Here is a 17,813-nt window from a genome sequence, read left to right as displayed (position 1 = left end):
GTCTCACACCCAACTTGTCCACCAAGTTTCATCCGAATACGTCTATAACTTTTTGAGATATCGTGTTGGTGTTTCACAGGCATATCGGAAGTCATTGCGTATCGGAACTGTGCCGCTGATGCAATGCCCTGTGCTGGGTCGGGGAGGAATGTGTAATTGGCCATGGTGCCAGTGATTCATCAATATATAGGCCTACCGTCCGTCGGATGGACGTTAAACGGTCGTCCCATGTGCCTGCATTCGTTGGTGGATGTTAAAAATCCCATGGTGTCCTTTGTGAAGAGTAGGCGAGCTATCGCCGGCACCATGGCCCAATTCCAAATGCCTCCCCTAACCACAGCCACACTCTCAGCCAATGATGCCACCCCGCAGTCTGGCGCTATATACGAACGGACCCAACAAATAATTTCAATGCAGAAGGAGACCATGGGGTCTGCACAATCCACATGTGATATCCCCACCCCTCTATCCCCATTACTTCGACAGCTACCGACATCAAATCTCATAGGACAAACTTCACAAACAGACAGTTCCAATGGGGATCGCATCCCAGATCCCAGGCATTTTGACCATCAGTCCATTTCATGATCTGTTAGTTGGTTCGAATAATATGACTTGTCCTTGTAATAAATGACAAGGAATTGTGGAATTTTTGTCCACAGAAGGCAATGGAAGCTGTGCAGAGACAACACGAAGGCATTCAAACAAGAAAATGATCCAAATTAGCAACGAGATCACAAATATATCAACAACATCAATCGCTGCGATCACAAAGTCATTGCCAAGGGTAAGCCAGTTGGGTTATGGTTAAAGGGTAAGCCAGTTGGGTTATGGTTAAAGGGTAAGCCAGTTGGGTTATGGTTAAAGGGTAAGCCAGTTGGGTTATGGTTAAAGGGTAAGCCAGTTGGGTTATGGTTAAAGGGTAAGCCAGTTGGGTTATGGTTAAAGGGTAAGCCAGTTGGGTTATGGTTAAAGGGTAAGCCAGTTGGGTTATGGTTAAAGGGTAAGCCAGTTGGGTTATGGTTAAAGGGTAAGCCAGTTGGGTTATGGTTAAAGGGTAAGCCAGTTGGGTTATGGTAAAAGGGTAAGCCAGTTGGGTTATGGTAAAAGGGTAAGCCAGTTGGGTTATGGTTAAAGGGTAGGCCAGTTGGGTTATGGTTAAAGGGTAAGCCAGTTGGGTTATGGTTAAAGGGTAAGCCAGTTGGGTTATGGTAAAAGGGTAAGCCAGTTGGGTTATGGTAAAAGGGTAAGCCAGTTGGGTTATGGTAAAAGGGTAAGCCAGTTGGGTTATGGTAAAAGGGTAAGCCAGTTGGGATCGCATATCGGGTTATGATTAAAATATAATAATAAATGATGCACTTACTCGATCTAGAGAGGGCGCCCGCGATCCAATGATGGCCATATTTTGTTCGCACCGCCATGTGACCTTGACCTTCAACATTTATGGATGGAGTTTAAATAAATAAAGAAAAATGTGTCCCCATCGACTGCAGTCTATCCATAAAACTCAACATCATGACAATCACAGGAGGGTTATTTAAGGTATGATGAATAAGATGTTTTTTTGTTAATTAGGTCACCATCTGAAAGAAAAAAAAATCAGGTCAAGGACACAAATCCATCCTCAGGAGCACGACTTCAGTGCAGGTCCACCATGGAAGGCCAAGCGGTCTTTGAGATTCCGCAAGGAAAAAAATTGAGCGATTACAAAAAAAAAAAACGCGTTCTTTTTGTTCAGAACACCATTTGACCTTGACCTTTAACCCAGAGGGGTACGGATATAAATGAAGCATAAACGCGCCTTGCTCTCGGCTAATCCAGAGAGGGCAATTTTGTTCCGCTCGGCCAAATATGAGTCAGGTTACGGTAAAAAAAAAAAAGTTCATATAATTAGGTCAAGATCAAAAAATAATTACGTCACCCCGTATACGTTTTATTCCCATTATTGAAGCAAAACTTGAATTCCTAAATTCCCAGCCGGATCCGAGTAATTCCTCGAGGTTTAATAAACTGGAGCGTCATGAAAAATTGAGGGTCAGTACCTGTAACAACAAATCTTACAACAGGTATAAGGGTCTCGACCCCCTAATGGTTAATAACTCATGTTATCACCATTTAAATATGAACATACATTAATTTCGCGGTGACCTTGCGTTTTCATCTGTGTCTCTGTGATTGGTCGAACATCGACGGCTGGGCGGGGCCACGCTCGCTTTAGCATAAGTGTACCTGTTCAAACATCCGGTGTGTACTCTGGTTGTTCTCACGCTCCGCCTCCGCCTCTGGGAGGGTGAGCACGCTTGAGGTGGTGGAGGGTGAACGGCGAGACCGACGAAGACGTTACTTACCTTTTGAAGAAGTTCGAGATGAGCTCGCCGGAGCTTTACGCCAAGGTGAGCCGCGAACGGACGCACGAATACAGGTGGCACGCAGGTATCGGCAGGTGTTACACTTGTAGGTACCGGTCGGGGTGTGGACGATCGTTTTGTTTCCAAAAAAAAAAAAAAAAAAAAAGGAAACGGGAAAACATTTCGTTAACGGGTCCGTGTGATGCGGTTCGTGTTGTCGGTGTTTGTGCGCACCTGACTACACCTGTCGGTGCGTGGTGGGTGATGGGATGTTTTGGGTTCGGTTACCTTGTCTCGGCCTCGTCCGTTCGCGGAAACAATGGGGAGAAACGCTTGTTGGGGATTATTTACTTATTTTTTTTTTGCGGTCGACAAGGTAAAGATGTTACGTCTGGTCTTTGATCATTGAGATCCACCAGAAGACCTTTTTTGCCGGGTCTCACGGTCTACCAACGTGCAATCTGGAGCGAATGGCTCGACTCCATGAAGTTTTCACTTGTGGTCTTGTTCGATCGATTTATTTTATTTATTTATTTTATTGGTGATTAGAGAAACGAGGTTGCTGTGTCGATAGTCACCTGATTGTCAGTATATTAATTAATATAATTATTAATATTTCCTCCTCCATGCCCTCACTCCCTTACCCTAATGAAAGTGGTAGTTGCGATGAGACTCATTCAGACGTAGTCTGGACTTGCACCTTGATCCTGGCACCGTTTTGGAACGTCCTTTTGAACAGTCGACATATATATATATATATATATATATATATATATATATATATATATATATATATATATATATATATATATATATATATATATATATATATATATATATATATATTGCACTCATTTGGTTGTAGACTGGAGTTTAGTGTTCTTTCCTTTGTGATTGTTAGCATTCACTGCCCCCACTTTCAAACCCAACTACCTGCACTACCACTCCCTATTCTGTTTAATGTTATTTATTCTCTTACTTGCACCCCCTTATCACACACACACACACACACACACACACACACACACACACACACACACACACTGGTTTTTTTTTTTTTGAGTATGAGCCTGATTCCTGACATGCTTTTCTGCTCGAGCCGTTGCAGACTTTGACCGTTCCAGTCCGTGGATAACATGCCTTGTGGATTGGGTTCGGTGCCATCTTTAAAAGGTCTCTTGACTCACAGATGAAGAAAATTGTATACATTCTTTCTTGTATTCTACAAGAGCGAGACTCGTGTCACCATAGTTTGTGCTGGAGGGAACAATCGGTATGTAAAGGTTACTACCCAAAAGGGTCTTGTGTGTACTGGTTACATGGGTTGGAGAGGGGTCAGGGGAGTTCTTTGTACTGTCCATTGGATGAGTTTGCTTTGCATGGGATGGTGGGGGTGTGTGGTTTGTATCAATTGTATTACGTTTTAGTTTTGAAGATCCATGGGTGACATGACCACAATCTAGTAAAGATTGGTTAAACTAAATGTTTCAACTTGATTACTGAACCTTTGCTTATTGTTTGTCTCTCTCAAATGAAAAACCACTTTGCAGACTTCTACATTTGATTTTTTTTTTTTTTCACCAGAAATTTAAAACTTTATCCCATTCTCTAGATTAAATATTGCAGAGATGCTTCACCACTTTGTGGTCTTGCCCATGGGGTTATATCATGTTTTCAGGGTTGTTCCTTGTACAGGTCCTGCCTCGAGTTTGTCAGTTGGTCAAGTTTTTATTATTAGAAAAGTTTCCAAAGCATTTAATGATTTAGGGTTGAACTTGTGCTTGTCTTTTTCACCATTAGTCTGAAGTCCAACCGTGTTAAGCTTTGTCAGGTGAACTTGTCATTAAGTGCTGTTTTTTGCACCATTATAGATAAGATTGTTTTTGCTTTCGAAAATGATATTTTGCTCGAGCAATCGCCAGAACCTTCTCAGGATCTTCTTTTTATATGGCTTTTATTTTATATACCTGTGTCATGGCCAAAAATATATTGGCACCCTTGCACTTTTTTTCAAATCTCACGATTTTCTCAAATGAGCTAAGATCCTCGTCCTATTAATGATGACGTCATTGTGATGCATCAGGTTTGCGATAAATTATCTGTGCTAATGCCCGGCTTGATTCCCGCAAACAAAATTCAAACAGCTTTCCGAGTTTCGGAGATAATGGTATAGGCGATTTCCATTCGCGGCGATATGACGTCAACTTTTTTTTTCCAGGAGGAATTTCCAAAATCTGAGATGGTTACTGCCTGCACGTGGGCTTTCTGCATATACATGGCAAGTTTCACGAAGATGCGATGAAAACTCTGGGTTGTGAAACAAATAATGGGAATAACGTCATAAAAATTGATATGTCATAGTGATTTATCATATGTGCAGTAATGAATCTCTGCTAATGCCCTGTTCGATTCCCGCAAACAGAATTCAAAAAGCTTGCCTAGTTTCGGAAATAATTTTTTAGGCGATTTCCATTAGCAGAGATATTTTGACGTCATAACTTTTTTTTTTTCTCGGAGGAATTTTCAAAATCGAAGATCGTTACTGTCTGCGCGGGGTATTTTTACATATATATGCCAAGTTTCAGGAAGTTTCGATGAAAACTGTAGGATGCGAAACAAACTAGTTTCGGAGATAATGGTATAGGCGATTTTCCATTAGTGGCGATATTATGACAACTTTTTTTTTTCTCGGAAAAATTTCCAAAATCGGAGATGGTTACTGCCTGTGCGTGGGCTTTCTGCATATACATGGCAAGTTTTACGAAGATCCGATGAAAACTCTGGGTTGTGAAACAAAAATGTCAGAGGAATGACGTCTAAAAATTGATATGACAGTGATGTATCATATGTGCGGTAATTCATCTCTGCTAATGCCCTGTTTGATTCCCGCAAACAGAATTCAAAAAGCTTGCCTCGTTTCGGAGATAATTTTTTAGGCGATTTCCATTAGCAGAGATATTTTGATGTCACAACTTTTTTTCTAGGAGGAATTTTCAAAATCGAAGATCGTTACTGTCTGCGCGGGGTATTTTTACATATATATGCCAAGTTTCAGGAAGTTTCGATGAAAACTGTAGGATGCGAAACAAACTAGTTTCGGAGATAATGGTATAGGCGATTTTCCATTAGTGGTGATATTATGACAACTTTTTTTTTCTCGGAAAAATTTCCAAAATCGGAGATGGTTACTGCCTGTGCGTGGGCTTTCTGCATATACATGGCAAGTTTTACGAAGATCCGATGAAAACTCTGGGTTGTGAAACAAAAAAATGTCAGAGGAATGACGTCTAAAAATTGATATGACAGTGATGTATCATATGTGCGGTAATTCATCTCTGCTAATGCCCTGTTTTGATTCCCGCAAACAGAATTCAAAAAGCTTGCATAGTTTCGGAGATAATTTTTTAGGCGATTTCCATTAGCAGAGATATTTTGACGTCACAACTTTTTTTTCTAGGAGGAATTTTCAAAATCGGAGATGGTTACTGTCTGCGCAGGGTATTTTTACATATATACGCCACGTTTCAGGAAGTTTCGATGAAAACTGTAGGCTGTGAAACAACAACGTGAGTAAGACTTAGAGATCCTCCACGAGGATCTAAAAATAAGTTGAAATTGACAAAAGTATTTTGTCTGCACAATTCTTTATTTCACTGTTACAGAAGCTTTGTTTTTGATTCTGAAATTGATATATCCTTTTAAATCAGAAATTAAAAAGAATTGACAATGACAAGATTTTTGGTAGCACAGCCTTTGGACAAAATAACTGCAGTCAAGCACTTCCTTTGGCCATGAATGAGCTTCCTGCACCTCTCTACTGGCAGTTTGTCCCACTCTTCTTGTACAAACTGGTCCAGTTCTCCCAGATTTGAAGGGTGCCATCTCCCCACAGGGGTTTAATGGGATTTGGATCTGGACTCATTGCTGGCCACTTCAGAACAGTCCAGTGTTTTGTCTTAAACCATTCCTGAGTGCTTTTTGAAGTGTGTTTGGGGTCATTGTCCTGCTGCAAGACCCATGACCTTTGACAGAGACCCAGCTTTCTAACACTGGGTTAAACATTGCACTCCAAAATACCTTGGTAATCTGATTTCATGATGCCATGCACACATTCAAGGCACCCAGAGGCAGCACAGCAACCCCAAAACATCACTGAACCTCCTCCATGTTTGATTGTAAGGAAGGTGTTCTTTTCTTTGAAGGCTTCATTGTGTTTTCTGTAAACATAGAGATGATGAGCTTTACCAAAAAGCTCTAATTTGGTCTCGTCTGTCCACAGGACATTCTCCCAGAAGGGTTTTGGCAAACTCCATTTGGGTTTGTTTTTTTTCCTCTGTGTCTCTCAGCAGTGGGGTCCTCCTGGGTATCCTACCATAGAACCCCCTTTCATCGAGTTAGCGACGGATGGTGCGAGTTGAAACTGGCGCACCTTGTGTCTGAAGGTCAGCTTGAATCTGTTTGGCAGTTGATCGAGGTACTTTCTCCACCATTCGAACAATCCTTCGCTGCAATCTTCGATCAAGTTTTCTCTGGCGGCCACGTCCAGGGAGGTTGGCTACAGTACCATGGGCCTTAAACTTCCTGATAACATTGCGTACGCTGGACACAGGAACATCAAGGTCTCTGGAGATGGACTTGTAGCCTTGAGATTGTCCATTCTTGGTTACAATCTTGTGTCTGACCTCAGACAATTCGCTGGTTTTCTTTCTTTTCTCCATGCTCATCGCGGTACACACAGTGGCACGAAACAGCAGAATGACTCCTTTTCTGTATTTTTATATTTCTATTGCAGGTACCTGCAACTCACCACAGGTGAGTTCAATTCCAAAGTTAAGGAGAATCGCCTGCTTGAAATCTCATTATTTCTTATAATGTCTGGGCCATTTTAGGATTTTTGTTTGGAAAAAGCTAAGAGGAAGTTGTTTTTCAGCTTTTTTTTTGTTTTGTTTTGTTTCACTGCAAACCAAAGAAATACATATGTGAATACCAAAAAAAAAAAATTATTTCAATAATTTTCTGGAAGAAATGGTGCATTGTTTGAAAAAAGTGCAAGGGTGCCAATATTTTTGGCCACGACTGTACATCCCGTGGGCCTTGGGACTCCCGCCAGCCTTGTGACCAGCGCCACCACGTCCTGTGGGCCTTGGGACCCCTGCCTATCACATTTTCAAAGACCTTTATGGTTGATCGAGTTTTTGTCAGGTCAGGTCAGGTTCGATCTGTGACCTGCTACAGGTACCATGTAAACCTGTACTAACCTGTTCCATGGTCGGGTTGTCGGCGACTAAACCGTCTCCCCCACCAGGTTTTCTGGTGAGGAGGGTGTTTGGATATGGACACCCAGCAGGATTAAAAACAAAACCTGTCAAAGGGCGGAGGAGCTCCTTGTGAGCGAACGGCCATCCATATCTAGTGCCCAACTGTGTCTGCGGACGTCCTCCTGCAGTTGGGTTACTTCTTATTGGGAGGTTGGTGGCAGGATTTGCACTCCGGCCACCGTAAAACGCTTCATTCCGCAAAACGCAAAAACGCAAAAAAATCTGAAAACCCACTCCGTGGGAGTACCTCCTGTGCAGCTTCCCTTCGCAGGGCAGCTCACCGGATGATGGGATTGGGGCAAAGCCTTCGGGACCCCCAATCTTTGATAGGAGGGAAACCATGGGGTAACATCCCTGGGTCAGATTGCGGGAGAGTGTGTCGGAGTGGTGCTGAGGTGTCGTCCACCAGACGGCGGTCTCCTTGGGTTAAGCTGAGGCGGTCCCTTCGGGTGGGTGCCTGGAATGTCCTATCCCTAAGAGAGGATGATCACCTGTCTCTGTTATCATCTGAGCTCAAGCGTTTGGACATCGGGATTGCAGCTCTCTGAGGTTCGGAGACCGGATTGCGGCGAGATAATGGTGGGTGGTTACACCTACTATTGGTCTGGTCGCTCTGATGGTTACCATACCCAAGGAGTTGCTGTAGCTGTGTCCAATAAGCTGACCCCAATGATAATTGAGGTAACACCGGTCAACGAGCGTATTATGAGATTAAGGATTCGTCACTCCTTAGGTGTCATTTCCCTGGTCTCTATTTATGCTCCGACTGAGGCGAGTGATCTTACCGTGAAGGACACATTCTACGCCACACTCGAGTCTGTGGTTGATCAGTGCCCCAGACGAGATACACTTCTAGTCTTGGGGGATTTCAATGCATCGACTGGAACTGATAGTGATGGTTATGAGGTGTGTGTTGGTCCCCATGGGTCAGGAACTATGAACCAGAATAGCACTAAGTTCCTTGACTTTGCAAGAAGTCATGGACTTAGGGTGGCTGGTTCATGGTTTCAGCACCCGCAAGCTCATCGCTGGACTTGGTATTCCAACGCTGGCGGTGTGGCAAAGGAGATTGACCATGTCCTCATTGACGGTCGTTGGAGGATGATCCAGAACTGCAGGGTCTACCGGAGTGCTCAGTTCCTCAATACTGACCACAGGCTTGTTGTAGCAACTCTAAAGCTGCACCTTAAATCCTGGAGAATGGTACCATCCCAGCCTAGGCTGGATGTTGCCAAGCTCAGGGATGAGAGAGTAGCTGAGGAGTTTGCGAACAGGCTGAGTGGACACTTGGGGGTCTGGGTGCTTTGGGGGGTCCTGAAGAGTTGTGGAGCGCCTTCAAGACCACCGTCCTTGATGTTGCCGGTGGATGCCTTGGAGTTCACCGCAGGGCAAAGAAGAATTTTGTCTCTCAAGGGACACTGGATACCATTGACCAGAGTCGCAGGGCCAGGCTGAATGGCAGAGCTGAGCTGTTCAGGGAGCTGAGGCGTAAAACTGTACGTGCACTGAGGGTGGACAAGGAGGCCTATGTGCGAGGAATCTGTGAGGGGTAGAGCATCACCTGTGGACAGGTGATTCTCGTCCCGCTTACAGGGGAATTCGCGCATTACGTTCATCCAAGCCCATCCCTCGGAGCACTGCAGTTCGAGCAGAGAGTGGTAGGCTCTTGACAGAGGAGTCTGAAGTGAAGGCCCGCTGGGCCGGTTACTTTGAGCGGTTGTACCAGGCTGATCCCCCAGCTGTCGAGTTGGACGTCAAGGGTGTTACAATCCCTGTTGCTGACCCTCGAATCAACTGTGGTCCACCATCGCTTGTGGAAACACGGGCTGCGGTGAACCGGTTGAAACGGGGCAAAGCTCCAGGGATCTGTGGCATCCATGCTGAACTTCTCAAGGCTGGTGGAAATGCTGCACTCGTGTCGTTGTATGCAGTTTTGTGCTCTGCCTGGAACACAGGCATCATCCCAACTGACTGGAAGAGGGGCCTTGTTGTCCCTCTCTGGAAAGGGAAGGGTGATCGCCAAGACTGCAACAACTACCGAGGGGTGACGCTGCTCTCAGTGCCGGGCAAGGTCTTTGCTCGGATAATTCTTGATAGGGTTCGCCACCATCTGCTTGAGCACCAGCGTCCAGAGCAGTCAGGCTTTACACCAAAGAGGTCAACGATTGACCGTATCCTTGCTCTTCGTGTCCTCACCGAACGCAGACGAGAGTTTTGGCAGGGGCTGCTTGCAGCCTATGTTGATCTCTGTAAAGCGTTCGATTCAGTGAATCGGGATGTCCTCTGGAGGATTCTTGGTCTTCGTGGGGTGCCACCGAAACTGATCGATCTGATGTCTGAACTCTACTCTGGTACTGAGAGTGCTGTGAAGTGTGGTGGTACCATCTCTGACTTATTTCCAGTTGTTACTGGAGTTCGTCAGGGGTGTGTACTTGCCCCCACACTTTTCAGCACTTGTATGGACTGGATTTTAGGGAGGATGTCGGAGAGATCAAGTTGCGGTGCATCGTTTGGCAATGTCAAGATCTCGGACCTTGATTTTGCAGATGATGCAGTCATCTTTGCGGAGACTTTAGACATCCTCTTGGGGGCCCTCGAGGTGCTGAATGAGGAGTCGGAGCCGTTGGGATTACGGATTTCTTGGGTCAAAACAAAGATCCAGGCTTTCGGTGACATCTTGGATGCTGCTGTCCTGTCTGTGTCTGTTTGTGGTGAGGATGTTGAGGTCGTGGATAGATTCACTTACCTTGGCAGTGATATTCATGTCTCCGCAGGTTGTGTGCCGGAGGTCAATAGACGTCTGGGTCGGGCCTGGGGAGTCATGGATTCACTGGATCATGGGGTGTGGCGCTGCCGGTACCTGTGCGGGAGGACGAAAGTCCAAGTCTTCAGGTCCTTGGTACTTCCAGTCTTGCTCTATGGGTGCGAGACTTGGACTTTGACCAAGGATCTGAGACGGAGACTTAATTCCTTTGGTACCAGGTCTCTTCGGAGAATCCTTGGCTATCGCTGGTCGGATTTTGTGTCCAACGAGTGGTTGCTGAGAGAGACTCGGATGAGATTTGTTACCTGCATAGTCCGTGAGCGTCAGCTGCGGCTGTATGGACATGTGGCTCGTTTTCCTGACGCTGATCCTGCTCACCAGATTCTCTCAGCGAGGGAGTCTCATGAGTGGAGGAGGCCAGTGGGCCGACCACGTGCCTCATGGTTGCAGCAGGTTGACCATCATCTCAAGGAGATGGGGATGGGCCTGGCATCTGCCTGGGGGATGGCCAGACGGAGGCCCCTGGAGTACCGGCGGAAAGTGGACGCAGCGATGCGCTGTTCTGGCACATGCTCTCATACCTGACCTTATGGTTGATGTGAATCTCTTAGCCATTTTAATAACCTCAGTCCAGAAAGATGTGCTCCCTCCCACAAAACTGAACAATGTTATTTATGAATTTCAGTGCCGGTGTGATGCCAGGTACGTAGGTCACATATCACTCAGACTGAAGGATCGGATCAAGCGGCACATTCCATTGGCAATCCAGAACAACTTGGAGACTGGTCGTACACAACCATCCTGTACATGTAGGAACCCGATGCACGTTTGTGACAATCCGCCAAGACCACTTGGTGAATCGAGTTTTGAATAGCCCTCTATTTCTTGCATATGTAAATATATCTTCTTGCTGAAACATTGCATGAGATTAGGTCTCTGCCTTCTTTCGTAAGCAGCACATGACAGCAGGTGACCTCATTTGCAGGGATGCAGCTGTGCCACTGATGCAGTGCCCACCCTCTCCCCCTGCCCACTCCCTGTATGTTAGAGCAGGAATTTGTTCAGGGTTCTGGCGATAGCTCACATGATCTTCCCGAAGGGCATCTGATTCTTTTCCATATGTTATAATGATGTCATTCCCAAGCAATATGGTATAGTCAATAATTTTGCCAATTTTTGAAAATACCGTTTTTGTGAAGTATCTTTACAAAAGTATTGTAACGCATCATGTCTTTCATTCAAAGTTGTGATGCATCATATGCTTTTTTAAAATTTTTTCTTCATTCGTTTCCCCCTGAAATGTGTTACCTCTACCACCGAATGTGAAGGTTATGTTTTCACCCCTTTCTGTTTGTGTGCAAGATATTGTGGACTGATCCGGATGAAATTGTGGACAAGTTGGGTGTGTGACACAGGTGAATTGATTCGATTTTGATGAACATCTGGATCTGGATCCGACTCCAAGAATTTTAAGTAATTCTTCACCTTTGAGAGATAGGGCCAAAAACGGAATTATTTTTTTTATTTTTTTTTTCCCCCTTAGATGGATAAGTACTGCCACTGCAAAGAACAAAAACAGTGCCCACTTGTTCCTTGAAAGCATAGGGTATCAAAATAAAAATGAGAACAATAATAATAATAATAATAATAATAATAATAGAAAAACAAGGTGATGGAATCATAAGTATACTGTTTTCGATTTTAAGATATTTGCCTGCTCTGGAGCAGAAAGCCTTGATCCTGGATGTTGTTGGGTGACCTACAGTGGCATCTGATAAACTGTTCTACACTGGTATTATTGTGGTCATACTGAACAAGCGATCAGTGACCACTCTCCGTCTTGCCAGTAAGACACTGCACAGCATAGCTTCCAAAGGAAGTACTTGCTCTGTTGTAGCATGGTCTTCAGAAGTGCTGGAACTTCTTCTGTGTACAGTCTGTACATCAGACCCACACCTGCTACAGTTCTCTTGTGTGGTAGGGGATCGATATTCAATTCCTGTGGAGGGGCCTTGATACATACAGCATGACGTTTAACATCATCCAGCTTTTAAGATCCATGTCACTTGCAGACATCCATACGAGGGGAGTATATTCCATTGTGCTCTGGACATGGGCTTTGTACACTTGGGCTTGGCCAAGCGGATCCAAGTATGGAACAATACTGCAAAGGGCACTCGCTCTTTGTCCAGTTCTAATGGTGATGGAGTTCACGTGAGACTGGAAGCCCAAGCTCCGGGAGAACCTGATTCGAAGTATGTCAAGCTCGTGTACATGCTGCAAGGGCTTGCCACCCATGAAGAACTCTGGAGGTTGTTCAATTGGTAGTCGTTTACTGAGACATAACCTTGCAATTCTCGGTAGCAAACAGGACATTCCATTTCTGTCCCCACTCGTAGATCTTCTGTATGTCTTTGCTCAGAGAAATGGTGGCATTCACTTCCTCCATCAGGCAGTTGATGGTACCATCATCAGCCTCGAGGCAGGTAGGGTTATGCAGGTTGTTGCACTTATCGTTAATGTAGACTAGAAATGAGGTGGGCCCAATAATTGATCCTTGAGGTACTGATGCATTAATTGAAGTTTGTTTGGATGTTTGGACATTAACCACTACCTGGATATGTCTGTCCATCAAGTAGCTGGATAACCAATGTAACAGCTGCCCTCCAACTCCATTGGCAACTAGCTTGACCAGCAAACCCTTGTGCCTTTACTCTATCAAATGCAGCTTTGATGTCAAGTGCTACCATTGTACCCTCCTGACGTCTGAGACAAGACGTCCACTCACGACTCTTATGTGAGTAAATCGGAGGCTGAGTGACCAGGACTGAAGCCAAACTGATTGTCGCTGATGAGGTTGTTTCCAATGAGGTGTTTCCTCAGTGTGGTGTTGATGACTCTCTCTCCATAACCTTGCTGATGCAGCTTAGGAGACTAATGGGCCTATAATTGTTTGGAACAGAGCAAAAGTTCTTGTGCACTGGCACTACATTGGCTATCTTCCAAGAGAAGGGGAAGTGGCCACGGCTAATGCAGAAACTGAGCAGTTTGGCAAAAGGTCTAGCTTCTACAGGATCCGTCTGTCATGAGGCCGGAACGTTACAGTGCCCAAGTGAATGTTGCGAGCTGTGAGATCGGAGGGGTCATTTTCAGCATAACCAATTGTACACTTTGATGCAAAATGATCCAAGAATATGTCTGCTCTCTCCTGGGAGGTGGCAAAGATCTGACCACCCTTCTGCAATGTTGGGATAGTAGAATGTCACCTTTTCCCTTGTATCCCCTTCACTGCCCACCACCAATCGTGGGGATTGGTTGCTCCAGAGGTCAGTCGAGCTTTTGTCCTCTGGAAGTATTGTCTTTTTGCCTCCTCCTCCAATTTCTGATAGTTCTGCCTTGCCCCTCTCAGACCATAATGGATAACAGCACATGGGCTCTTGCTCCAGATGGTATACGCCAGATTGTCAGACAAATAGTCAATAATATATATATATATATATTTGTGGTGACAGTTAACAAGACACCAGCTTGTCACTCAGGGGGATTAATCAATCCCCAGTTGTCCTCGGTAGAGCTGGACCTGGAGCCACCACTCACAATTAACGTTATGGTACTGTGGGTTATTTTAAAACCACGAGTTCCAGTGTCTGCCATCTAATTTTCCGTTTAACTAGAGGTCACGTGTTTACCTGAGCGGGGGAGCGTGCCTTCAGCAAAGCACCAATATTATCTGATTAGATTTTAATTAGGGCGGCTGAGCGTTTTAACCGCTGGTGCGTGCCGACTATTTTTGGTCAAATCTGTGGTAATTACCTCCCAGTCTATCTCTGTTCGAACAATGCTCGACTAATGAAGGAAAGGACAAACATGGACAGGTTGGAAATGGACAAATAATTTATTAATTATAAAATAAATAAAAAGAACTTTTTATTTGCTGAGGTAAATAAAGAATTTCAAAGCAAAATCGATCAAAATGCCAGGAAAGAGACAAAAAGTAGAAGCTTAACGGGGGTTGACTTGCAGCTAAACGCAGACAAGGGTACCCAACGGATCATTCGGGGGAGGGGAAGGGGAGAAAAGCTTTTGTCTTTTTTGTCTTGCTCACCAGAAAGTCGTCCGTGAAGCAAAAACGTTCTGAAATGCGTGGGTGCGTGTCACGTCCGTCGCCAGCACCCAGCTTTGTCGTACAGCCTCTCGTGGGGCAGCCTTGAACGCCAGTCCACACGCTCGCTTGCCAAAGCTCTGGGCAGGACGAACCGTCTCGCTGTTGGCGCTGGCCAGACACCCACACGCGCACTTCCTTCTCCTCTTTTGCACGCCTACACCCGCTTCTTGCTCACTTCTCTCATACCTCTTTCGTTCACGCTTTTTTATTATCTCAGAACGTATCTCTTTCTCTTCAGAACTTATCGCTTTCGCTTTTTCCCCACTCTCAAAGCGTATCTCACAGAACGTCCCTCTTTCGCCTTTTCCTCTCCCCACGGAACGTCTCTCCTCACAGAACGTCTTTTTATATCTTTGGGGTGTCTCTACGGGGTGCCGTCTGCCCCAAGTTCACCCCACCCCACTGGGGCACAGTTACCATGACGACCCATGTGCTCTCAAAAAAGGTGGGCGTCGGAGCTCGCGAAGGAATGTTGCTGAGGAAAAACAAGGGTGGGCCCTCTCCACGGGGTGCCGTACAGCCCAAGCTCACCCCACCCCACCCCACTGGGGCACGGTTACCATGACTACCCATGCACTCTCAAAAAAGGCGGGCATCAGAGCTCGCGAAAGAATGTTGCTGAGGAAAAACGAGGGCAGGCTTCAGAGCTCGTGAAAGAAATGTGTGTGAACGTCTGTCGTAAAGAAAAAAAAAAAGAAGCTTCCCATAAGAGAGGGGATATATCCTTTACCCTTCTCAATGCATCACATTTAAGAACCCATTAGACATGGGGATGGGGCTAATCTGAACATACATTTCAGGAAATTACTGTGAGGACCTGGATGTGTGGATAAATTGATCAGACCAGATTCTAAAATCCGTAACTATATATATATATATATATATATATATATATATATATATATATATATATATATATATATATATATATATATATATATATATATATATATATATATATATATATATATATATTGTTGCGGTTCTTGGAACCGCATGCATACAACAGATAGTTGTCCTGAGTCAGTTGTTCCATTAATATACATGTAGTTGGGTCCCTACCTTTTGTCTAGTGGGAAAACAAGGGAGTGTGTTGCGATGGGCTATTAGTTAAGTTATTGAATCATTTTTTCCCTTTTATTTTCTGAGGTAAATTTTCCTCGCTGGCTACCCTCGTCTCGCTTACCACAGCGTGACGATCCACTGTGCCTTGCCTCGCTTGCTACCCTCATCCCGCTTACCACAGCGTACCATCGTCTACCTGGATCCTCGTTTTCTGAGGCAAAATCCCGAAGAGCACGTTCGGCTGGACAAACGCTTTTAGCTGCACCACCAGACATGCGCGGCGTGTCACGTACGTTTTGCACCCAGGTGGGCGGGTTATACCGGCGTCTGGCAGAAACCCAGCCCAGGAAGGCAGATCACATGAAGGGTCGGAACCAGTCGGAATACCCGGCTTGGACGATGACGTCGGTTTCGGCATGGCTCCTCCCCGAGCTCCGGGCTCTACAAAGACTGAGGGGTCCTCCGTGAATTGAGGAGAATGGAGGAATTGAGAGGAGAATTGAGGAATTGTAGAATAAGTTAGTGTTCCTGCTACTTGTCTCCACCCACACGATGTCGACCAAGCATCCTGCCTATTGCTCCACCCTCACACTCTGGACTCCGCCCTTCTCCACTCGAGCTCCTCCTGTTCGGAACACTATCTCCACACGTGCGGCTGTGGCCAGAACAACATGGCTATTGGTTGCCACACCACGAAGCATCCCTCCCCTGAAACACCCAGGTACCGAGAACTATAACCTCAACTCCCTCCCTCCCTGGCTGCAAAAGTCCATCTGGGGTTTCGTGTGTGTGTGTGTGTGTGTGTGTGTGTGTGTGTGTGTGTGTGTGTGTGTGTGTGTGTGTGTGTGTGTGTGTGTGTGTGTGTGTGTGTGTGTGTGTGTGTGTGTGTGTGTGTGTGTGTGTGTCTGTGTCTGTGTCTGTGTCTGTGTCTGTGTCTGTGTCTGTGTCTGTGTGTCTGTGTGTCTGTGTGTCTGTGTGTCTGTGTGTCTGTGTGTCTGTGTGTCTGTGTGTCTGTGTGTCTGTGTGTCTGTGTGTCTGTGTGTCTGTGTGTCTGTGTGTCTGTGTGTCTGTGTGTCTGTGTGTCTGTGTGTCTGTGTGTCCGTGTGTCTGTGTGTCTGTGTGTCTGTGTGTCTGTGTGTCTGTGTCTCTGTGTGTCTGTGTGTCTGTGTCTGTGTCTGTGTCTGTGTCTGTGTCTGTGTCTGTGTCTGTGTCTGTGTCTGTGTCTGTGTCTGTGTCTGTGTCTGTGTCTGTGTCTGTGTCTGTGTCTGTGTCTGTGTCTGTGTCTGTGTCTGTGTCTGTGTCTGTGTCTGTGTCTGTGTCTGTGTCTGTGTCTGTGTCTGTGTCTGTGTCTGTGTCTGTGTCTGTGTCTGTGGCTGTGTCTGTGTCTGTGTCTGTGCCTGTGTCTGTGCCTGTGCCTGTGTCTGTGTCTGTGCCTGTGTCTGTGTCTGTGTCTGTGTCTGTGTCTGTGTCTGTGTCTGTGTCTGTGTCTGTGTCTGTGTCTGTGTCTGTGTCTGTGTCTGTGTCTGTGTCTGTGTCTGTGTCTGTGTCTGTGTCTGTGTCTGTGTCTGTGTCTGTGTCTGTGTCTGTGTCTGTGTCTGTGTCTGTGTCTGTGTCTGTGTCTGTGTCTGTGTCTGTGTCTGTGTCTGTGTCTGTGTCTGTGTCTGTGTCTGTGTCTGTGTCTGTGTCTGTGTCTGTGTCTGTGTCTGTGTCTGTGTCTGTGTCTGTGTCTGTGTCTGTGTCTGTGTCTGTGTCTGTGTCTGTGTCTGTGTCTGTGTCTGTGTCTGTGTCTGTGTCTGTGTCTGTGTCTGTGTCTGTGTCTGTGTCTGTGTCTGTGTCTGTGTCTGTGTCTGTGTCTGTGTCTGTGTCTGTGTCTGTGTCTGTGTCTGTGTCTGTGTCTGTGTCTGTGTCTGTGTCTGTGTCTGTGTCTGTGTCTGTGTCTGTGTCTGTGTCTGTGTCTGTGTCTGTGTCTGTGTCTGTGTCTGTGTCTGTGTCTGTGTCTGTGTCTGTGTCTGTGTCTGTGTCTGTGTCTGTGTCTGTGTCTGTGTCTGTGTCTGTGTCTGTGTCTGTGTCTGTGTCTGTGTCTGTGTCTGTGTCTGTGTCTGTGTCTGTGTCTGTGTCTGTGTCTGTGTCTGTGTCTGTGTCTGTGTCTGTGT

At 45.7% G+C, this 17,813-nt stretch overlaps 1 protein-coding gene across 3 annotated transcripts in view; it reads left to right on the top strand.

Moving 5' to 3' along the window:
- The first annotated feature begins 2,252 nt into the window (after positions 1-2,252).
- Positions 2,253-17,813, top strand: part of LOC147016953 (unconventional myosin-Va-like) — a 100,328-nt gene continuing 84,767 nt past the window's right edge. For 2 of the 3 annotated variants that reach the window (XM_085846193.1, XM_085846192.1), the window contains exon 1: positions 3,450-3,621. In XM_085846193.1, the coding sequence (XP_085702319.1) occupies positions 3,538-3,621 (84 nt within the window). In that variant the 5' untranslated portion in view covers positions 3,450-3,537. Of the gene's footprint in view, positions 2,394-3,449; positions 3,622-17,813 lie in introns of those variants that run through there. The other variant, XM_085846194.1, reaches the window with a different exon arrangement.

This window comes from Eptatretus burgeri, chromosome 11, assembly GCF_056783735.1.
Source record: "Eptatretus burgeri isolate ZD-2024b chromosome 11, Ebu_testis_v1, whole genome shotgun sequence".
Classification (NCBI taxonomy): domain Eukaryota; kingdom Metazoa; phylum Chordata; class Myxini; order Myxiniformes; family Myxinidae; genus Eptatretus; species Eptatretus burgeri.
Note: the sequence above shows the minus strand (reverse complement) of the source record. Positions and strands in the feature narration are given on the sequence as shown.